At 37.6% G+C, this 24,974-nt stretch overlaps 1 protein-coding gene across 2 annotated transcripts; it reads right to left on the reverse strand.

Annotated features, from left to right (window-relative positions):
- Positions 1–6,193: 6,193 nt before the first annotated feature.
- rps21 (ribosomal protein S21) lies at positions 6,194–9,810 on the reverse strand. Of its 2 annotated transcripts, XM_023392915.2 has the most exons (6): positions 9,727–9,808; positions 9,177–9,260; positions 8,223–8,286; positions 7,495–7,566; positions 6,543–6,598; positions 6,194–6,351 (listed from the first exon to the last, which is right to left on the reverse strand). In XM_023392915.2, the coding sequence occupies exons 2-6, from the start codon at positions 9,224–9,226 to the stop codon at positions 6,342–6,344; spliced, it is 252 nt and encodes an 83-aa protein (XP_023248683.1). In that variant the 5' UTR covers positions 9,227–9,260; positions 9,727–9,808; the 3' UTR covers positions 6,194–6,341. The 2 variants fall into 2 exon arrangements, with proteins under 2 accessions (XP_023248683.1, XP_023248684.1); XM_023392916.2 differs by lacking the exon at positions 6,194–6,351 and having other exon boundaries at positions 6,539–6,598; positions 9,727–9,810.
- Between the last annotated feature and the right edge of the window lie 15,164 nt (positions 9,811–24,974).

Here is a 24,974-nt window from a genome sequence, read left to right on the forward strand (position 1 = left end):
GGGGGGGTGGGGGAGTTGTGTCTGTAACTTTCTGAACCTGACCATTCATGCCCATTTCATGCTGTGATTTGCCAGGTGAGCGGAGGTGAGAAACCAGCTAGAGTTAGACCTTCTCGCTCAAGCTTGATCATTTGTTAGGGTTTACTGTTTGAGACACTTTTCATGTGAACAACCACAAGTATAACCTGTGTCATCTGACAAAACTAATACAGGTTAATGAAAACACCTGCAATATGTGACCAGCTTTACCGACATTCACACTAAAACACAGTGGTGGGTTTTTTTTTTTTTTACCACATTTCCTCCACACAGACTCATGTAAGCTGGTGTAATATGGAAGGAAAGCCAAGTGGCTTCATTGGGAAGGGTGTGAGTGTGCACAGTCCATTTTGTTTACATGTCAAATTGGATTGACATGTACAAAGTTTTAAATTGGTCTCTGAGGACATTTATTCATGTCCTTATCCTCAAAATCAGACACTTATTTAAATCCATCTGTCTGTCTGTTTATAGTCAAAACCTTGCTTAATGCTCTTATCATCATATACTAAACACACATAGGCACGTACACAGACACACATACACGCATGCACGCAGATACACACACACACTTCATGTTTTCCTCTCTGGCAGCCATAACTTCAATACATGCAGATGATAACAGTATTGAGTAAATATTGTTTGTCTATACCCAGCATTCCTCAGATTCTCCACCTTCCATCCTGGATCAGATAGGATACACACACACACACGCACACACACACACACACACACACACACACACACACAGTGCTGTGGGCGGATATGTTTGAAGTGCTGTAGGTTGGGGAGGGGATGTTTTGGGTTGACAGACTAAAGTGTGTGTGTGTGTGTGTGTGTGTGTGTGTGTGTGAAGCAGGTACCTACATGCCCTTCTCTTTGTCTCCTTCAACAAAACACTTCAAACCACACACTCTCCTGGTGGGCCCTCTCCTCCTCTCTCTCTCACTCTCTGTTTTGTTCCTCATATAAGTTTTGCTTTTGCTGCCTAAAAAGGGATCCGAGCCTGAGGTTACTGATGTCTGCATGTGAGTGGGTCCAACTGTCCTTCCAACACTTTTGTGCCACCATCATGCTAAAGGTCCACTTGTCCACACACTCCTCACAACTGTATGAGCTCTTCTCTGATGCCGACCTCAGAACATAAACTTTAGAAACAAGATCTTTTATAAACCTGCCACAATATTCACTGACCACATTCGTGCTCCTTGAAATTTTTTGAAAGTCTGAGCGACCAGATGACGTTTTCACATATTTAGCCCTATTACTCACTGTGTCTTAAGCAAAGACTGTAAATATAGATGGACATAGCCTCCGCGCTGTCACCCTTAGGTTTCTGGTTTTCTAGGTAACATACCATACAGTATACAATGTCACCATAGGTACAAATGAGGATTCATTTTATTTTAAACTGCAGCCTACTCCCACATTCACTCTATCTCCATCTTGTCTGATTTCCTCCCACTACCACCACCACCACCACCACCACCCCTCCCTCCCTCCCTCTCACCAGTGTTTCTTTCACCTCCTTTCCCTTCATGGATCTCACTGCTACTTTGAAGTCTGCTGGCATCTGAAAGAGGACAAAGAGACACAAAGAGATGAGCCGGGCTGCTTCTGAGGACAGACAAAAGGACGAGGGAGGGAGATGGAAAGATAGAGAGGGGAAGGGAAAAGAGAGAGATGTGACAAAAGAAAGGGAGAGAGAACTAGGTCGAGTATAAGGAATGAAAGACATAGTTCGATGTAAAAAAGTGAGTAATATAGGATAGATGGATGGGATCTAATAAAAGGTTTTATATTCAGCTATAAAAGTCATTTATTTTTAAAAGTACACATATTACCACAAGCTGGGAATTCACCTGCTCCCCCAAATGTAGTCCGAGTTTTGTTCTAGCCCCCTAGTGGCCTTTACAGGAACTGCAGGTGGAACTGGAGGTGTTCGTACAGTATACTGCTGTCAACATGCAGCCCTGGTTGCTCCTGCACACTGCCAGTGCAGCAGGAAAGCTTGTACTAAAAGAGAAAGTGCTGTGATGCAATCAGAAGTGACAAAGACATCCATTTAAATGAAAATGAAGCTGCGCTTCAGTCATTAAACAAAGCTGCTTCACTGACTAACAAAAAACCCTGAAGACATACGACACACGACTGCATCTATTACTACAAACCACTCAAATCTACACATAAGTATATACTCTTAAACTGACCCTCCGCTTCCTATAAGACCATGTTGGCTTTCGGTCCCTTGTTTCATGGCTGAGACACAGTGTTCTTTGTCTGCATGTGTGTGTGTGTGTGTCAAAGGTATGCAGGGGGCCAGGTGAGGGAGTTCGGGGGGAGCGAGAGGTGCTTCCATCGCTTCATGTTAAGATCATTGTTTGGCAAGCTGCGACTCGCTGTGCGTTCCCTGCCACAGGCTGAGAAACACCATATATGTTTAGCATTTCATTCAGATAAAGAGTTTGGCTCCAAAAGGAGATCGTTAAATAGACCAGTGGTGGAAACTGAAACAAAAAACAAACTAAGCTTTAAAAGTCTTTTATTTTAGTGATATCAAATGGAAAACCTCTTGTTATCAAGTTGCCAATTATCTCATCAAATAATAACAGCCCTCTATTGTGGATGGGATGTGCTTTACAGCTTCAATGAAGCATTAAATCTGCAATCCAGACCTTTGTCAGATGTATTTAAATACTTAAATACTTAAATACTTCTGACAAAGGTCTCAAGAGACTGAAACATTAGGATCAATATTTATAAATAATATAAATTCCTGAATTTCCCCTAGGGGATAAATAAAGTATGTATGTATGTTTGTATGTATCTATCTAATAAATTGTGATTCTGAGCAAGAGCAGTGTGCGGGATAAAATCCAACCATCCATCATCCATACCGCTTATCCTTATAGGGTTGCTGGGTCATTAGTGGTAAGAATCTAAGAATAGCTTTCTTTATCCATCCAACAATTTTGTTTTACAAAGTAATGAGCATTAGAGCCCCACAGGGCTCATTTAGCCATGTTATACATCATTCTGACCTACTCCAACTTCAATATGGCCTTTTAGCCTTTTTTGAAAAAACAAAAAAAACAAAAACAAAAACGTCCAAGCCTCTTTCTCTCTCTGAGTCTCCACACGCAACAGTTACCTACCACATGAGAGACGAGGATGGTCTGCAGCTCATGAGAGTTTTTCTCACGGTACATGTTTGGGGCATGTAATTTTCCCGTCGACGGGAAGTGATGTAACTAAAAGGCTTAACTGCAGAACACATTCACTGGACTCTGTCATTTCACCTGAGAGAAAAGGGGGCGGAGAGAGAGAGAGAGAGAGAGAGAGAGAGAGAGAGAAAGATAGAGAGAGAGAGAGAGAGAGAGAGAGAGAGACTGTTCAGAAGGTGAGAGCTAGTTACCGATCAACCAGTGCTGTGTGGGTATCTTAAAAAGCTTAAATCATAGCAGCTTTTGCTACATCAATTTCTTCCGTTAATTTGTTTTTTTCCTTTTGCATTATTCTATAAAACTGCATGGTGAGACTCAAACTATTATGTTTGAGTGAGCAAACAGCAGAGTCACAGGTCATATTTCAGTATATGTGAACTCAACAGGGTAAAGGCACTTTGAGTGTTTTTCAGTGGAAGCACATGGGAGATGAGGTAAATATTCACATACCTCGGTGCACAGTCCAACCAGCGCTTCTGGGAAAAAGCCATTGAAGGGAAAAGGAGAGGAGGTGATGAAGACAATTATGAAATACTTCTTATCTGCTGTCTACTCACCTGACGGAGGGGGAAAAAAGAGGGAGAATGTATGGGAACAACACCATAAAGCAGCAGTTGATGACAGCTATCATTAAGGTTGTGCAAGGTTAAAGATGCCCTCAAACCGATCTCACACACCACTGGCCCATCTCCTCCACATTGTGTTTAGCCTAAATTACCACTGTAAGCTCCCTATGCCTTCACTTTGCCCTGTTATTCCCACTATGACCTCTATTTCAATTGCTCGTTCATTCTTTGAAAGACAGATGGTGCAGAGAGACAGTAGAATATAACACACCTTGACTACAAGTAAAAAAAAAAAGTAAAAATCCACCTGCAACAGGAGTCCAATATTAGTGTTATTGTAACTGTACAGCCATCAATGTTAACGGTGGTGAGCTAGGAGAAAGAACTTAAAACAAGATCCAATACAATTGGGCAGTATGCTCACATAATCACAACATACTACACAACACGTTAACATACAAAGCTACAGCCGGACATTTGGCCATTAGTAAAGCCAGAGTATCCAGAAAGAGCATTAAACTAAACTTATTTGAAGAGGACTGGTCCTTCAGAGCAGCAGTGTCTTTTACAATAGGGAGTCCCATTGATATTTAGGCTGATTAGTAAAGTGTCTTCTGTCAGTTGTCCTAACTTCAAATACAGTTACATTATTCTATGTAACATTTAACAAATCATGTTTTCACGTGTGCAGTGCAGTTTTAGATTTTAGTTTAGTTTGGTTTTGCCCAACGACTACAGCTTCCACTCATTTAAAAATGGTATGAAAATCTGTAGAATCTGAAACACTGAAAACAATCAAAATCATTTGTGTTGACATTGTGTTTAAACGTGGCACTGGTTTACAGGCTTATGTAAGTTTGCTTCCAAACTGAATTTAAACTAAAACCATATAAACGTGAGAGGAAGCAAATGGCTGCTTGGAGAAACAAGCTACATCCACAAAACTAGCTAAGGGGCTAAAAAGTGCAAAACCACCGGTATGATTCCTCTAACTTTACTTACTAGATAGGTTTCTTCTATTTTATGTTTGTTTGTCGCCAAAATGCATCGTCCTTTAATTGTCTCTCGCTAACTAGCTAAGCTAAGCTAAGCTAAGCTAAGCTAAGCTAGTCTAGTCTTAAATGTCCGGTAGCCATCATCATTAGCAAAAACTAACCAACTCTCCCAGTTGTGTTTAAAACAAACTTTCATTACTGGAGTAAAGTCGGACTGAGGCTAGTTTCCACACCAATTACACTTTTGATGTGGCATATTTATGATATGCTGATACTAAAAACCTCACACCTGTTCGTGGTGAAACCCTCTTCCATCACACAAACTGACAATTAGCGGATGTGTATTCCCCGGGAGGCGCTGTTTTACAAATTTGAGGGGAAATTGGCCGCCACAACCTTTTTCTATTAGTAAAAAAAAAAGTTTAAAAGTTTTAAATATATTGCAAGACAAAAAATATATAAAAGTGATATGAATGTGAAGATGTAGAAGTTCCCCTTCTGTCTGCAATCCTTTTGGAAACATGAACAGGTTTCTCTGGTTTTGAAGGAAACTTGATTTCCTGTCACATGCTGCCCCCTGCTGGTCACAAAGAGCTACAGCGAGGGTGGATTTCTGTTAATAATGTGACTAGTTTATCCTCCAGTAGTCTGTAATTGTTGAGGTTCATTCAGCATAAACTGGATGTTGAGCTGTGAACATGTAAGTTACACATTTTGTAGAAGTGATGTAAAAATGTTAAGTCTGTGACAAATTTTGGTTTCATATCCAACTAGATGTAATCAATTTCTAACCTTTTTGCATTGTTAATCTGCGTGAATGTCTCTCTGTAAAACCTCACCATACAGTTTGTCTTAAAACTCAACTGGATCTTTTCTCCAGCTTTATCACTTACAGTTCATGAGCAGCACATATCACCTACACAGCATGGTGAATAGTCAATAATAAACCACTGTGTATCAACATTTTTAGAGTTATTGGAAACTTAACTTCACCAATCAAGAAACATCTCATGTATCAAAAATTAACATATTTCTCATACGCATCTTTTCTTCTATCATTGTACTTTGTATCAATACCTGCACTTACTGGTGAATTTTAGAACATTTGATGCACAGATGATGTTGACTTTAAAACGGGACTCGGATAAAACATTTTTGATCTGACAAAAAACCCCTCTAAGATAATAACACTAAACTTAGCATTTGTCTGTATACCTTGGCAGTTACCAAATTAAAATGCTGACCACATTGTCTGTCCTCATCTGGATATCTTTACAATTTTAAACCAAAAGTTAACCAGTTTATTCCACTGCTTCCACATCTTGGTGCAACAGAGGAAGGCTGTTGAAAACTGATGACAATCAACTGATTTGAGATTGTTAACTGACATACTTGCTGTAAGGAACACATGACCTGTTCATGCCTTTCAAGAGTTATTAAGAAATTACAACAATGGCATCAAAAGTTTTTTTTTTCATCCATTTTATTTTACAAAGTCCCCATAGCTCCAGCGTCACTCAAAAGGTCCTGTAAAACAACAGCCAGAAAGGGAAAAGGGTTTTAGTTGCCAAATCCAGTTCAGCAGATACAGATTCTATACTGATAAACATCCTGCCTGAATTTACTCAGTTAAATTTCATATAGATACACTACACAGATTATTAATCCCTGTATTTATTCATGCATGCTTCAACTGTAATTTTAGGACGGGTTCTTACTTTGCGACAATGGTGTCATTCTTTGCCAGCCTCAGGATAGAGTCATCAGACTCACCCTGTAGAAGGAAAAACAGTCCGTTATCTCCGTGCAGATGCAGGTTTCAAGTACAGAGTATAGGGTTTGAGACTCCATCTGGGTCAATAACCTATAAAATTATTGAGAATTGTCAAATTCTGAGGGAGCAATTCTGTTTTAACCAGCTTTTGTAGCCTTTACAGTACTGGGCACATGGTGCTATTCAGCCAATCATTGCGACTCAAGTCAGTGAGTGAGATACACGAACAGGAGAGATGAGTCTGAGAAATAAGTGCGGGGAAGTTGGACATATGTGGGAAAGAAAGTTTTAAGATTTGCATTTTCAAAAGCTCTCATGATGCACTTATTATAGTCCTTTTAATTATTAGAGAAGTTTTTTTTATAACCCAGTCGCTAGGTTGATAATTTAGAAAAGTGTCACCATTATAAAATAAATCTTAGGAGGTCCATGTCAAGATTGTTTATATATATATATATAAAAACCAGTGTCCCTGCACACTTGCCTAATTCTGTCCTTAAATAATTATATCTGAAATTACTAAATATTCCAAATTATGTTAAAACACTACTTTCTATCATTAATTAATTAGTAGGTTCCAGAATAAATCACACCCTAGTTAAATACTTGACAAAAAGAAAATAGAAGTTAATGCACACTTGGTACACTGATATTATGTCACAAAAAAAAAAGAAGCGAAAAGAAAAAAGTATATTTGACAAACCAGATTTGACATATTTAATCTACCTGTTCAGTTTTCTAAATAGGGCAAATTGATGAATATTTAAAATAATGACTTCACCCCATAATTAGAACATTTTACATGAGTCTCCAAGTAAAGATAATCCTGATGACTTTTCTGTCCACATATGACAGCAGGCAAAGTACAACACAACAGACATTCAGCTCCAACTTACCATTCTGCGGATGGCGCCACAGATAGCGTAGGTCTTGAACTGACCGTTGAAACGACCGGTCACCTTGTCAACCTGCAGAGGACAGAGCACAGAACAACATTTATACTTCAAAACAACTGCTGCAAACTGGAAACTTGTGGGTTTTCTGCTAATTTAAGCTGTTTTGTGTTAATACTCAAGTTCTTAAACTTCACAACAGTTTTGCATCTCAAAAAAAAAAAAAAAAATCCTTGAAAACAGGACAACCTGCTAATATCTGAAAAGTACGACACCAGTGGTTTGGCGGGTTACAGCTACTGACCCCCAATCATAATTCATCATAACATTTTCACCATTTACAAACGCATGCTTGTATGCATGCATGTATTTCAGTGTAGACCTTTTACCCCTATCTGTATTTCAACTTAATCAGCAGACAACAACAATGTAACATACACAAATTATTTAGGTTTAATCTTCACTGTGATGAATTACACATAAACCATGCCATTTGATTTTCATCACCAAAAAATAAAAAAATAAAAATTTGCTGCATGTCAATGGCAGGGCAAATATAACAAAAATCTCCAACAAAAAGAGAATCCGAACAGAATCAACATACTGACTTTCTGTAACTCTTTCTTAACTGTCTGCAAAAATGTGTTAGCAACTGGTAACATCCACAAATAAAGCAGAACATATCTTTAATGTGACTAAGACTTAAGTTCTTAAACAGAACAGATTTTTACCTCAGCAATGTTGATCTGAATGGAGGCATGGTCCTTGGCTCCAATGATTCTGTTGCTAGCAGAGCTGCAATACACAAATAGTATTATTAGTATCACCATCATTGTAGGGTTTCTGCAGAGGCCACCAAGATTAATTTATGACTTTTTAAGACCTTTTTAAAATCACTTAAAACACACAGTTAAATGCATCTTAAATAATGATGTATCCCAGAAGAATTATTTTAATAGTTTATCATCAAATCACACACCACACTTTTCAGTAGTATTAGCCACATAAAATAAATAAATTTTTTAAATTTTTTTCTTTTTTCCAAAGATTTTGCAAAAATTGACATTTGCAAGTTAAGAAATTTTGAGCTTCTTGGTAATGTAATGTTGCGTTTATAAAGTGTACTGGCAGCCAGCAATCTAAGGCTTTGTATTCATATTCTAGAAGCTTAAACACAAAATAAATTAATAAATATTAGCTAAACATTTTTGCTTGTGGAGCTGATGTCTTCAAATGTCTTGTTTTGAAAATCTGAGTGCAAAAACCCAAAACATCTCCAAATACTCAGTTTACAATCTTGTGGCATAGAAAAAGTGCAAATCTTTATAGTTCGCATTTTCACTAGTTTTGATTGAAAATTATGAAATGTTTCAGCTCTACTGCCAAAATAGTTTTCTAAATAACATTATAGCTTGGTTAAAATAATTATATAATAATAAAATAAAAGGATAACTTTAAGGGCCACTGAAGGAAACTCAATTTAACACTCTTTGAGACTTCAGGACTTACAGATACCCTGTCTTTCATACTGTCACACTGCTCCCAACATGAAACAAAGCTTTCAAACTGAGCCTCAAGGAAAACTCAAAACATTTTCTCTTGCTAGCCAGGTGTATTTTCCACTGTGTAACCACAGACAGTTCCCCAAAAATCCTCCACCCCAATATAAATGTTAAGGCACTCACCATTTACGTGGGACGTAGAGGTCCACAAACTCACCAGCGTCGTTCTGCATGTTTCAAAGGTTGTATAGGTGGTCGCCTACAAATCTGAAGGAGACAAATATTAGATTAAAAAGACATCAGAGGACCAGACGCGTTGTCTCTGATGCTAACTAAAAACCGTAACCCTGCTAACAAACAAACTAGCCCATATAAAAAATAAGTTTTAACAGCCGCTTCTTTTTTTAATAAAATCCAACGTTAAAGCAGCATAAATTAACACTGTAGATATAGAAATTGCAACTTTTTCTGAATGTGACTCAACGCTGTTCGCCAGCTAGCATCAGCTAGCATCAGTTAGCTTAGGGAGCGCACAGCACGGCCGCATGTGGCTGCTCACACTACCCGACAAACGTCTGTTATTTACGCACAATTTCTGCAAAAACCACCATCGACACACAACCTTCAGTCACACAGTAACATTAACTTTGACGAACCTCAAAGAAAAAACGGCTATGTGCGGATATATGATCAATTTTAAACGTTTTAAGACGAGAGCTCGTCAGAAACCCACCGTATACGACAAATGGCCGACAGGAAAGGAAGAGTCGTTGACCAGGAAATAAAAGTATCTCTGTGTGACTGTTAGTGTCGCCACCTGCTGGATTTACGAATTTAATTAAATGCACTAACTGGCGGAAAGGATGTCGATACTCTGTCCAGATACTGTGGTTTAGGCGACGCCCATTAGTTCAAATTAAGGGAATTTGTAATGCTACATCATATTATGATATTTCAGACAATGATTTAGATGGAAGCTTTGTTGCAACAGTTTGAAAGTCCCTTTCATGTTTGAATGTGACAAAATATTAACTTTGTGCAAAATGGTCTTCGTCGGTCTTCACTAATAATTTTATTTATTTATCAAAAAAACTACAATAAGCAATTTAGGAAGTAAAATTGGTCGTTCAAAATAAAATCAAACAAAATAATATTGAGTAAAATACCCCAAATATAAAACAGGAAAATACCCGTAGGAAAATGTTTTTTATGTCATGTCATAAAATTTGTTATAAAATTGCAACCAAAAGAATGGAGAAAACAAATATTGCCAATATTGTTCAGCGATCGCACATGGGTGCAATGTGTAATCTCCTAATTCTTCTTCTACAGATAATTGTTTTAAGCAAAAATGCCACAAGTTCCCTAGTACCAGCTCCTCAAAGGTGAATGTTTGCGAGTTTTTTTTGTAGTTTTCTGTGGTTGTAAACTCAACAGTTTTACATTTTTGACTGTAAAGTAATGTGAATATGTGAATGATTGGCATTTCCCTTACTTTCTGACATTTTAAACACTGAACAATCAATTGATTATTAAAAATATAATGATCATAATTGCTGGTTGCAGCCTTACAGTACTAAGAATAATACTAACATTCCCAAGGCATGGCCGTCTCAAACTCCTAGGTGGCCCTAAGGCAAAAATGTCTTGTTGGGCTCCCATTGACCTCCACTGTAAGTGGCTCTTTCATAACTCCCTCACACACCCAGAAACCAACTAGTACTCTAAAACTGATGTTGGGCAATAAAGCTTGACTCGTAGTCAGTGTTCCAGATCATCCCAAAGGCGTTGGATAGGGTTGGAACAGGAAAGTGCCTTCCCCAAAATGTTAGGGTCTCTTCATTAGAACTAAAGGGCATAGCTCTGATCATGAGAAACAGTCCCACACCAAAAGTACATACACGGCAGTGAGTAGCATGTTTTGGTGTATAGGTAGGTACAAATGTTTTTGTTTCTAAAAGAAAGATATAACAAGTCCAACTAATGTCGATTTAGCATGAATTTATTAAATTTTAGTGAGGGTACAGTAAACACAAGCATGGTAACATTTTAGAATGCACATAATGCATAATCATTTTCACATTTGTATTGAACACAAATATTCTGAGCGTATTATATTGTTGTTATTTCAGATTACATGATACATGTAATAAATGTGTGATATTCATAGGCTGCATATCACATCTTACAAAGCATGTAGAAAATTGCATTTCCCCCATGAAAACACATCACTCTGAAGTTTTGGATACTGCCAAAAATGCAGCAAAGTATTACATTTTTATCACATGTAAAAAAAAAAAAACATGTTCTAGAGTTCAATTATGTCACTGACATACATACAACTGTGGCTTTGACCGTTTCCATAACGAAATTATATTTAGCCCATCACAAAGGGTGAAATTATTATATAGACAGACGGGTGACGGGTGAGATTTTGGAGCGACATGTTAGACAGCGCTCTCCACCACCATCATCAAAACACCAAATGAGGGAATATCTTTTGGAGGAACGGTGTCCATCCCTCCAGTAGAGATCCAGAGAATCATTGCCAAGGAGCACTGAAGCTGTTCTGGCAGCATGTGGTGCCTAACTAAGACACTTTATCATGTTTTTTTTCCTTTAATTTGTCACCTGTCTGTATCTATACTGTATATAATCATAATCCATCAATAAATAAATAAAATAAATTAGATGTATGCACATGGATAAAAGTAGAGGTATATTCAAGAGCTTGACCAAAATAGACCAAAGCTGACTGGTTTACTGATGCTAAAAATGTAGGTTACTGAAAAAGGTATACCATGATCTAACTACTCTTCCTACAGATAAAACAGATGCTATGACATCAGACACTATGACTTGTTCTGATGTCCTGTGGTCATTGCCACTATTTAGTGACACACGTACATCCGACAGCAAGGTTGTACGGACACCTGCACCAGACATCAGGATTGCCTGCCACACGGTTCCGCCTCCTCTGGTAGACGTAAATCCGGAGGAAGATGGGCCTGGAGATCATGCCCGTCACATTGCAGTCCTTGCACACAGCATGGGTAATGGCATAAGGTTCTCTACCTTGTTCATAATTCTCACTGAAAAAAAGGGGGAAAGAACATGTCAATGAATAAATGGAGGCATATGTGGAAGCAAGAGAGGCAAACAAATGATGAAAATTATGGATTTCAGCTTTAATACATTTGTTTGTTCCACAACAGTTGCATCAACTACTGATTTGTTCTGTATTATTTTAGACAAATTTCCCTGCAAGTCTGCAACTACATTTTTTAGCTACATTATTAATTATAATGATTTTGGTGATCCCATGACTTTACATCTGACACAGACTCACCCTGTTTCAACATCAGAAAGGTGAAGTGATGTTACTGTCACTTTCCATGTGAACAGCCAAGTGCAACATTATGAATGCCTTCCAGGAGAGACTATCTGTTAATTAAAGTCTCTGACAACTTGCCTGTCTGCAATCACTCAACGGATGAGACAGTAATACTGTTGACTGGCGCCTATGTCAAAAGAGATGCATTTTCTACCAGGCACGGACACTTAAACCAGCAGAATAAAATGGAAGTAACAAGTCTAGGAGTAACTTTAGACTCTGATCTAATTAAAGTAACCAAAACAGCTGGTTTGGACTGGTCTTCCAAAAAAAAGTAAAACGAGAAACTACACCTAATTCAGAACTCTGCTGCTAGACTTATACCGAAAACAAGGAGGAGAGCGCACATTACTCCTGTACTGGCTACACTATACTTGCTCCCTGTATCCTTTAGAATTGATTTTCCTTATATTTGTATACAAAGCCCTTAATGGTTTGGCAACCTCTTACAACACTGATGAAGTGTCCCTCCACGAGCCCTTAGATGCTCTACAGCAGATCTTCTAAATATTCTGTTATATACCTGTTCACTTTAGCTTTTAATTATCTCTTAGAGTTTTTTTATTATTATATAATATATAATTATATTATTAATTTCCAACAACACTTTGTTCAAGCCAGTTCTGTTTGAGCATAATGCAACCATCAGTCTGGTTGGAAACCTTGGGACATCAGCATAAAATAAACTTTTAAAAGAGCTGTTTTAACTTTTATTCATTTATACAGTAAGTTTAATTGTTTAATTGTATTTGAGTAAGATGTTCTCTTCCTCTACTATTTCCTGACCAACACAGAGAAAACTCACGTCAGGTTCCAGGGTGCAATGGAAGTGTGTTGGAGGTCTGACACATGTTGGAAGTGTGGCTCTACATGTTCTTCAGTGTCTTTGCAGTGCTGTGGACAGACCGGGCTGCTGCACGCTGTCCCCATCAGTACAAGTAAGAGCTGGAAACACAGTATAGATATAGATATATTTTAGAGTCACATAGTCAGTCATTCACTTTCACAAAAAAAAAAACAGCTAAATAACTAGCGGATGACTTTCTGAGATCATGTTCCTCTTGGCTGCATTCCAAATTTCTGTTTTCTTTCTTTTCCAGTCTTCACTAGCAACTACCAAATAAAAAAAGCCAAATAATAATCTTTAAAAACGTTAATAATCATATTGTTTTGAAAAAAATCTTCTCATTCTACCTGCTTTTATATATGCAATAAGTTTTAAGTTTTGTTTTGTTTAATGAATTCAGTCAAAATTATTCTTGGATGACATTTTTAAGTTATTTTCAGGCCTTGCACAGTATGACACTTAGGTGTCCTCTTGGGCCAACTAACTGCTACTTGACCAATCAGGATCAGGACATCTGAGCATAAGACATACAGTCTAACATTCTCACCCTTCAAGTATTGGCAGGCATGAACACTAAAGTAAATAAACGAAAAGCCTTATAAAATCACTCAAATTCTTAGACTGGTACAAAGTTTTTAGTCTACAGTGAAAAAAGTTTTGGAGTACTTACCACAAGAGCAGTGAAGTTCATAGTGATGATGAAAAAGCAAATGCCACTGCCTTGAAATCTGAATGAAACAAGACCCGCCTTTCCTCTATTAGCTTGTATGAATGAGTGTGAGTGTGTTGGTGGAAACCTCCCTCACACAGCTGGTGGTGTCTACTTCTGTCTCTGCGCACCTTTGCTGTTTTATCCACTGTTGCAGTGGTGACGAAAGAGCACATTTGCATAAGGGAAAACAACGCAGGCGGACAGGGGTCAGTGCCAAGAATACAATGTTATCTCCATTTCATATTCAATTTTTGACTTCTTTATATTGTGTGTGTGTGTTTTGTGTGTTGTTGTTTTTTTTTTGATTGATTTAGTTTGAACCTCCAGGGTTTCTACAGGGTCTTTAAACAGTGATAAATTCAATTTAGTAAACATCAGGCCGTGAAAGTCATTAAAATGTCTATAGTATGAATTCTTAGGTTTCACTCTCAAAATGAATTAGCAGAACTTAAAGTTTTGACTTAAAACCAAAACTTTCAATAACTTCAATAATATAACTTGCAGGGATTAATATAGTGAACTTTCTAGTCCATTTTCCTCTTGGGAATTTTATATTATACAATTCTACTTCAATCTTTAATTGATTTTTAGATTATTTCATATTTGAATTCCTTACTGTCTGAGAAAGTAGGATGAGTATATAAAACACACACAACCAGATTAAAGGAAAAAAGCGAACTCATGTTCAGTATCAGTGTACATTAGAAGTAATCACTTTTACTTTAACATGTGGTTTTCCTGATAGACTGGTTCCAGGCAACAAACCACAAAAGCCACAGGGACACTGAGAGGGATTGCTCCTGGGGGCGTGGCGGGGGATGCCGCTATAGAACAACTCAGCTTCCGCTGAACTTAACTCAGGGGAAGCCTTAACAACACGCCTACACGGTAGTATCCCTGTTCACTCTGTCAACAGGTCTGATGTCAGCGTGTCATGGCTGATCCCCGTTTCATCATCAACTTACCTTTCTCCCTTGCTCCCAGTGAGTAAACAATGGGAGTTAAGCATGACAAATCAATGGTGAAACACGCAGTAGCAGAGGTTAGAAAGCAAGCAAGCAGAAACTGAATTCGGAGCCTAATTGTTTTGAGTTCACAAGAAGAAGTGTGAACTAGTCTGTGAAAACAGTGACAATCATGGGGTCAACTTTTTCTCCAAGACTAAAGGGAACCCCATACAGTGCATTACAGTCCTTTGCTTGTTTAACTGAAACTGTCAAATAAATGTAATGGAGAAGAAAGTACAGTATTTTCCTCTGAAATGTCGTGGGAGTGGAAGTATAAAGTAGCATAAAATAGAAATACTCAATTAAAGTAAAAATACCTCAAAATTGTACTTAGGTACAGTACTTAAATGTAGGCTACTTAATCACTTTCCACCACTGCTAATACAATTACACATGGATTTTAATATTCAATAACCCAACCAGATAAAACAAAGGGGGTGACTATCATAAAAGCTGATATCAAAAAGGTAAAAGATTAACTAAACCACTACACCCACACAAGACCTATTAAAATTAAATAATAAACTATATATTGACGTCAAAACGTATCTCTACAACTAAGCCTCCATTGTCTCAGTGCTCATGACTGAACACCAGTGTTTGCTAACATTAGATAATATATGACATCTAATATTGGTAATGAAATGCCATGAAAGATGTGCTTTCCACTAGCTAACATTAGTTAGCTAAACTGTAACATAAGGCTATAGTTAGAAACTAGCTGACATTAGGGATCATCCGTAGACAAAATAAAGCGTAGCTACTGCTGCATCTATCTACAGTGCCTTAATTTGCTTGTGCAATGCAGAGAAAACTCACGTCAGGTTCCAGGGTGCAATGGAAGTGTGATGGAGGTCTGACACATGTTGGAAGCGTGGCTCTGCATATATGTCAGTGTCTTTGCAGTGCTGTGGACAGAGCGGGCTGCTGCACGCTGTCCCCATTAGTACAAGTAAGAGCTGGAAACACAATATAGATATAGCTCACATCACACTGAGTCACATCATCAGTCATTCACATTCACCAAAAACACCAGCTAAATAACTAGTGGATGACTTTCTGAGATCATGTTCGTCTTGGCTGTGTATTACAAGATTCTTCCAGGTATGAATATGGGAAATATATTGTAATATTTACAATTACAGGTAAGTACAATAAATGTTTAAATATCTGGCTTTTAAAGCTGCTGGATGTTCCACTTGCAAAATTAAAACAATGCTTGTTCATTCTTTGCTGAAAGCTGGTTGGAGTTGTACAGTTTTTAGTTTTGGCCTGAAATTTTCTGATTTTGTTACGGATTGTATTACTGATATCATTTGCATCTAGACCTGTGTATATTTCCTACTGCATTCATTGAACAACTCAAATTAATTATTCTGTACACATTAAAAGTTTTACCATGGTACCATGGTGATTGTTGCATTTCAGCACAAACAAAGTAGTAGTTTTCATCAAATCTAAACCCGCTGAGATTCATTTATTCATTCATTTTCACACTTGAAATGAATTTTCTGATTTTTCCAACAAAGTGCAGACGAGATCTCAGATTGTGAAAAGCATGAAAAAGACAAAAGGCAGGATAGGTCATGTCCACTTGAAATGTCAGCTCAAATCTGGCCCTTTTTCACTTTTTCTATAACTTATATTGACCTGTGAAGGAAATGTGTAATGGGTAAAAGAATCACTAAAACTGTGTCTTAATGGATAAATTTATTGATTAATCATTAAGCATATTAATATTTTCAGTATACAATCAGCAACTTTCACGTATTTTCCTATTATTATTGATTCAAATTATATAATAATAGAATTTAGATCAAATTAAATGCCCTTTGTTGTCAGATTCCTCTGAAGTTAGCAGTGAGCTGCTGTGTCATTTATGTCTTGAGTAATTTGACTGAAATTAAAAATTTTTCACCGATTGCATCACCTAGGGAAGTTTTTACCCATCAAAGTTATTTTTAATGATTTAACCACAATATTCCTCAACACAAATACAGGAGTGTCCATGACATGGACAACTAGACTTTATCATTTAATCAATGATGACATAATGTTGTTTAATGACGTGATGAGAAAAATTTAGCATTGATTACTTCATCATTACAAATGAGAAAGTATTTTAATTGTGGCATTTGTATACACAAGTGCTTTGTATTGACTGTACTTAACCAAAATTAATCCCTCCAGTCTTGTACTTCACTTGACCGCCCACGTGCTCGACATTGTAACCTGCCTATTACGTCATCAGTATATCCTCAGGCTCCTCAGTGTAGTGACTCTTTCCCAATCTAGTGTTTCTAGAGCAGTGTTTCTCAACAAGTGGGCCGACAAATCATTGCAAAACATGTATACTGTATATATGCCGATATATATGTATATATTTATATATACTTGTTTGCTATCTCAGTTTCATTTCGCACTGAAAGATTACATCCATGCCAAAAACTTTAGTATCAAAATGGATAGCTTGTTAGCAGCAGGTCAATATGAATGTTTGATTGTGCAAACCCTGGATTGTGTTCAACACCAATCTTTTTTAGATCTGTCTAGTGGCAATATTTTTCAAATTCGTGCAATGTCTCTGCATGGCAGCTATGGCACTTGAAAATCTGATGATTTGTTTTATCCATCCATCCATCCATCCATCCATCCACCACACCCAGGAGGCATCCCGATCTGATGCCAGAACCACCTCAACTGGCTCCTTTTGACATGAAGGAGCAGTGACTCTCCTCCGAGCTCCTCACCCTATCTTTAAAACTGGGTCCAGCCACCCTACAGAGGAAACCCATTTCAGCCACGTGTACCTGCAGTGTCATTCTTTCGATCTTTACCAAGAATTCATGACCATGGGTCACAGCTTCTTCTTCACCACAACTTTCCAGAACAACTTCTGCATAACTGCACAATGTTTATTTGCTGATTTGTTTCCTGGCTGAAAGTTAAATGATAAGATACCAATACCACTTGTGTTTGTACATTCACTAAGGAGCTACAGCCAGCAGCTGGTTAGCGTAGCTTAGCACAAAGATTGGGATCTGGGGGAAAAAGCTAACCTGGCTCTGTTAACACAGCCCATCTACCTGCAGCTCTGACGCTCAGAACTCAACATGTTATAACTTGTTTTTGTTTGACGAGCTAAATGTTTCAAAAGGGTTTGACTCAGTTTCATTCCCTCTGTAAGGGAGCCACTCCTTTGACACATGATGTTTACACGGTACAGGTCATCACGTCAATCCCTGACGAATTGATCTGTAACACTGAAATTTGATACAATTTGATGGCAGCAAGTGAGTCAGATATTCCCCTCTATTTTCATCACTTCCCACCAGGCATCGAGCCAACAAGATCAAATTTAGGCATATAATCCAGCTCTCTGTTGGCAAGATAATAAATGAATGCTGCTGCACAATAACATGCGGATATTACCAGAAATTTAAAAATAAAAAGTTATATCATATGATGTTGCAATTTTTGTATAATAATCCTGTTTTTACAAGCTTGTTATGGATATTTGGAAAACTCCCTGGGAAGACCTTGTGTACACTCTCACTTTTGCATGAAAAAACAAACAGATTGGTGGATGGAGGAAGTAAGAGAGAGGACAGGAGAGCAGGAAAGTAGAACAAAAGATGGGCTCACACTCTCACACACAGCATGGAAATTATATTGCACAGTGCTGCGGTGGTATTGTTGTTGTGGGTAGTATTTCTCATTTCAATGAATGCAGACAGGGAAATCCTACACGCAGGCCCACACACATGGAAAGCAGGACGCAGCACCTTGCTATTATTGTTTGGTCACTTGGAGACAGAAATGTTGCTTGGTTGGATCTGAACTTTCACTGATGGCAAAATCCAAAATCATTTGAATAAAAATACAAACATAAATAAATGTTCCCTGCCACATTAGTCATTCACTTTAAGAGTTTGTTGCTTAGGCACCAATGGCTCAAACTTAGCTTTATCTCAGGGTGGGAATCTAAACAAATTATTGACTGTACCTGTCCCCAACTTATGTTTTTATCATTGTAGAAAAATGGCACAGCTCCATGGCTCCAATGAAAATGATTTTTTGGGGGATTCGTTCAGACGTTCACAGAGGTTTTGTTCTGTTGAATGCCCTTGTCAGAATCAGAGCTGTAGAGAATACGCTGTATTGTTAGGTGTATGTAAAGAATGGTTACGGTTATGGTTACTCATTGTTACAAGAACAGTTTTCAGGAACATGGATGACACATGAGGAAACTTAAACAAGTGGGCTAAAAAAAAAATAGACAAGGAATCAATACAGTGATGCATGCACGTATGCACGTACGCACGCATGCACGCACACAAATATATGATTGAAGAATTGTATGTTATAGCACAATGTGTTACTGAAAATAAATTTGTTAAATTCATGCAATGTCAACTAAATGACCTCTGACCTCTCATTTTTAACAATTACAGTTACTTTTCTGTTTGAATAGCAAAGACCATGCAATGAGAGGAGCATCAGTTGTTTCAGTAAATGTACCAAAACAGCATATGCTTACCTTCAACTGACAAAGCTACCTAGTACCAGTAGGACTTTCAACTCCTGTCTCCTATCAGGAGACAAGGTGACGTTGATATGGAGCCACAAAGTCTGCAGATTGTGATAATTTATTTTGCAGAGCATGGACAACAATGTCGCCCTGTTGATAGCGGTGTCAGATCACAAAACACTGACACATGGACAGTGACAAACATCATTTTGTTGTTTTAATTTGGAAGAGTTGTTCATTTCCTATCGCTGCAAACATATCTGATAAATTTTAACGTCCAAGCTCACTTACTAGACTTTTTGTTAAAGCTTTCAACTGCATCCCACAGCCTTCTTCATTCAGTGGAACTTGAAGTGTAAAACATCTTTATTTGACAGTTAAAGTCAGTAATTCTTTTTCAGATTAAGATTTTACACACAAAACATTAACAGCATGATGTCATTTATTATTATATTATTTATTACTATCCCATAGAGAATTGTAATTTATGACATGTATGTCCCTGAATCAAGAGTGATGTTGCCATATACGTCACTTATAAGAGGATATATTATTATCACATATATATAAATCTCCACAACATAAATGAAATATCTATAGTAAAATTTGTATATGTATATATATTAAAAATATTAAGAGATTATGAGTCTTTTAAATTATAAAATGTTGCGACCATATATGTTAACGATATTTAATTGATATAGGCAGGTTTATAAAACAACATACATATAAAAATTCTATATATATTGTATCACACACTGACAGGCTTTGGGATTGATATGTACGTAATGTATGTACATACATAGGTAAACATACATATTTGTATGGGCTGGACATAAATGCAAAAATTGTTACCATTTAAAATAGGCTATATAATTTTATATATATATTTACAGTTGAAACCAGAAGTTTACATACACTGTATAAAAAGACACATAACCTTTTTATTTCTCACTGTCTGACATTAAATCAGACTAAACTTTTCCTGTTTTAGGTCAGTTAGGATTACCAAAATTATTTATGCCAGAATAATAATTTTGTATTACTTTCTTCAAAGTCAGAAGTTTACATACACTAAGATTACTATGCCTTTAAACAATTTGGGAAAGCCCAGACGATGATGTCATGGCTTTGGTAGCTTCTGATTAATTGACAACATTTGTTTAATATAAATAATTTTGGTAATCCTAACTGACCTAAAATAGGAAAAGTTTAGTCGAATTTAATGTCAGACAGTGAGAAATAAAAAGGTTGACACAGAATGACAGAATAGAAAGTTATTGTTGTTGTGAAATCTCTTCTAGAACATGAAGTCCCTCTAAACAGGAAATGTCTGTGCAGTTTCTCTACATCTGATAAGCCGCAAACAACAATGCAGCAACTTATGTCTTTACGTCAGTGTTACTTTAGCCTCACAGGTTAGTTTTAGCTGTGAGTAATCACACTTTTGCTGCATGTGGGGGCTGACGGAGGAGACTAAAATAAATATTTTGAGGGGATCACAATATTTAGAATTTCACGTGTTGCTAGCATTGTTTTCTGCTAGACAGTGACTGTAATGGAAACTACCACAGAGGTGGTTTTGAGTACTTTGGAAGGTACTTTGGTCTGTTTGGGTCTATGCTATGGGTCTGAGTAACGAGTGCTCATGTAATAATTTAGTAATAACTACTGACTACTCATAGGTTGGTTCGTTAGCATGTAGACAGGTGTCACGGTTGGCGGTCTATAGTTTGGTAATCAAATGTGTCTGATTGTAAGAAAATGTAAAGATACTGAATACCAGAACAAAATATCAGTAGCTGGCAAGCTTCATTTTAAAGGACCATATTTTCAGCCATGAATTATACAGCCTCACCAACTGTCACAAAATTATTTTGAGTCATAATATAATAGTATGTATTGAGTAAATTTTAATGAATGAATTGTAGTGTTTGCCTATTGGGTCTCATCATTGAACTTTATTGGTAGACAGACAGACCTCCTTGGCACCAACCTCAATACGACTTTTGATGTCATTGATCACCGTATACTTTATGTGAAATAAAGAATACCCCAGGGCTCTGTTTTTGGTCCTCAGCTTTTCTCTCTTTGTACTTCCATGGAATTAGTCTCCACTGCTACATTGATGTTCTACAACTGTATGTGCCTGTAAAAGCAGATGGACTTTCTCAAATGATCAAACCCTAGGCCTGCTTGAAAAACTAGATGTCAAAAAAAATTCTTGCCCCTAAACTCAGATAAAACTGAGATGCTGGTCATGGGCCCGGTCTGACAGACATTGTGTGATTTCTCAAAGTCTGACAGTCAATAACTTTGGTATTACGTTTGATCCAAACCCCTCCCTTGATCATAACATTAAAGACATCACCAAAAACCTGGTAGGTACAGTCTCTCTTGTCAATGCTCTTCCTGAGCCTCCTTTTCTTTTCCTTGTGTTAAAGGGGTTTTTCTTCATCCGATTCATGGGTCAGAGGACACAGGGTGTCATATGCTTAACTCACAGGTGAAAACAGACAGGGCATCCTGTTGTAATTGCATCAATCATTTGTCTTAATATATAATTTTGTCCACATTTGCAAATCAACTAGCCTCAGTGACTAAGCCCATTGGGCTTTTTGCCTCTCCCTGCACTATATGCCATTTGTTATCTTTGTCATTTTCTATGTATTTTAAATTGTGCAAAACCTTTCTTCTCTGCACTTTCTAATTATGCATTTGTAAATCTAAATATTTTTCCTTCCCTTTTTCCATTGAACTACATCTTCCTCTTTGCTGTCTTTCTTGGTTTCTGTCTATTCGATGTGGTTTCTATGCAGTTTTTTTTCTGTTATCAGCAGCAGCGTTACACAATACAATACATGCAATATCATCAAAATGTGCCTCAGGTTTCGGGTTTTTTTTTTTTTTTTTATGTTCTATAAAGATGATGTGTTCTGCTGTAGGCGTTGCTGTTGCTTCACATGCTTCCCCCAGGCAGAAGTGATTCCCTGGATAAAAATACAGGTGTGAAGCGTTTTCATGTATTGTTCCAAAAAAACAGTGAGTGTAAAAACAAGTCTGATGAGGTAAGTTCCAAATGTAATCCTTGCCTGGGGTTTCACTTTCACTGAGTTGGCTAATAAGTCTACCTTTTCTCCGGTAATTCGCTGCCTTATTCCTCACGACTGAACTTCTCTGACTCTCACCTGGTGCCTGACGTGATGTCATTTTCAAGGCCGCGCTCTCGCGAGTAATTAACTCCAATAGGATCCCCCAACCACCCCTCCCCCCGCTGTTGCGCTCATCATCACACAGGCTGTGTTGTGAAGGTGGAGAGATGTGGCGGTGGCGCATTTGCGACAATTAAAAAAAAAAAAAAGTTAAGAAATTTGAAGGCTTGGCGGCTATGATTTAGCAGTGGCGGGCCGCCACTGCTTAATGAATGTAGAGGAAAAACTGGATATATTTTGACATGCTGGCCAGTCCTAACTACTTCAAAGGACTGCAGTTTTATCCATTTGACTAATTAAGTACACTGAATGGGTATCGTTGACCTTTTCAACATGTTTGAACTGATATTTGATGACATTTGATCCTCTTTGAAACAGTGCCTATTAATAAATGGTAATATACTCAAACAATTGACACATAAAACTGAAGTAAGTACACCCTTACATGCATGACACCTTCACATCCATAAAAACAATGATTGTGCCAAGATCAAAAGAACTCCCTAAGGCCTTCTCATAAACGGTTGTGGATGTCTGGCAAGGGATTTAAAAACATTAAATTTGAAAGAAATCAATCCACCAAATTGTCTCTAAGTGCTGTAGATTTCAAACGGACTGGCTGCCACAGCAAATCCAGCCCAACAGCAGACCATTTGATGCAAAAACAAGTCTCCAAGAACCCCAAAATTTCATCACAGGGTCTGTGGATAGCTTTTCCAACTGCTGGTGTCAAAGAGCATATGTCTACCTGCATTGGAGGCATGCCAGGAAAAAGCCTTTGCTGTCCAAAAGGAACATTAGAGCAAGACTCCAGTTTGCCATTGAAAACACAGGCAAACATACAAGGAATAATGTGCCCTGGACCAATAAAGGATTGTTAAAAGTTTGGCCACAGTAACAGAGGACATGTCTAGTGCATGTCAAAGACAGCTCATACAAACTGTGGAGCATGTTGGTGGAAATGTTATGGCTTGGAGTCACTTCACTGCCTCAGGGACTGGGCAGCTTGCACTGATTGATTCAACTATGAATCCTGCATCATATCAAAGAGTGCTTGACGACAACGTGGGACCGTCTGTCATACAGTTGAAGTTGTTCCAGAAGTGGACCTTTCAACAGGACAATGATCCTTAGCACACTAGCAAATCCACCAAGGAATAGCTCAAGAAGAAAGAATCAGAGGGTTATGGATCTGCTAAGTCAAAGCCTAGATTTGAATCCCATTGAAATATTGTTGGGGGATTTGAAACGGGCAGAAAACCCTCAAACATCTTGCAACTGAAGGGATTTTGCATGGATCAAAAATTTAGGCAAACCAATTGGTGGACAATTATGCAAAACGTTATTGCTATTAAAGAGGGCAACACCAACTTCTGAGGTCAAGGGTGTACTTAGCCAGGCGAGCTGTTTCTATCTGAGCCATATCTCATATGAACCAGACATACTGGTGATGTAAACATGAAACCACCGGACGAGCAACAAGAAAATAATTTATATAAATCAAGTATAAAGTTATAGTTCCATCCCACACTTTGAAAGTGCATTTCACAGAAAGAGGAAGGGATTTTGTTTCATCTTATGCAATATGTCAGTTACCTACCGAAACTGATTGAAACTTGAACCTGAGTTATCCTTTTCCTTCCCAGTTCCTTATATTACCTTCCTTAAAAAAAAAAAAAATCCAGAATTTAATGTGAAACGCTTTAAGTCAAGTCTACCAGTTATTTAATAATAACAATAATAATAATAATAATAATCCCATAATTGTCTATGGGATGGAAATTTGCCTTTGTCTTCACAAGCTGGTGAAAACACATCATTGTAACTCACAATGGCCTAGCACAACATGCACAGTACAGACAGCAATAATGTGCATGATTCCAGTGTGAATGATACCCAGTGCTTTCCAAACATGACCCCCCCATAGAGTTACCTTTCAAAGTTAGAATATTATAAAAACAGTTTTTTCTCTCTTTCTGGACCTTTTTCTAAATGTCATAAAGTCTACATCAGGGGTGTCCAAACTTTAGATTTGGTCAGGTGAAAATGTGTGGAGTCCGACCATTCAGCCTGACATTCATTGAACCATTAACATTAAATACAAATTAACTATTTTATGAAATTTTTTATTGCAAATGGCATACTTCATTTTTTTTGTCATTTTCAAGTTTTTGCCAAAATCTCTCTGCCTTTCATATTTGAAGAACATAAAATGAAGAAAAAGCCTGTCTGGAAAAAAAACTTTTGGGAAGATGAAACATATCTAGGTTCATTTGAA

Source organism: Seriola lalandi, unplaced genomic scaffold, assembly GCF_002814215.2.
Source record: "Seriola lalandi dorsalis isolate HSWRI2012SDOR001 ecotype SW California unplaced genomic scaffold, Sedor1 jcf7180002054927, whole genome shotgun sequence".
Lineage (NCBI taxonomy): Eukaryota > Metazoa > Chordata > Actinopteri > Carangiformes > Carangidae > Seriola > Seriola lalandi.

Bases quoted from the DNA above. Each gene is read 5' to 3' on its own strand.
- rps21 (XM_023392915.2), bottom strand. From the start codon at position 9,226: ATGCAGAACGACGCTGGTGAGTTTGTGGACCTCTACGTCCCACGTAAA. The intron at 8,287-9,176 runs GTGAGTGCCTTA...TGTGTATTGCAG, and splicing joins CTCTACGTCCCACGTAAATG to CTCTGCTAGCAACAGAATCA. The intron at 6,599-7,494 runs GTAAGTTGGAGC...TTCCTTCTACAG, and splicing joins GTGGCGCCATCCGCAGAATG to GGTGAGTCTGATGACTCTAT.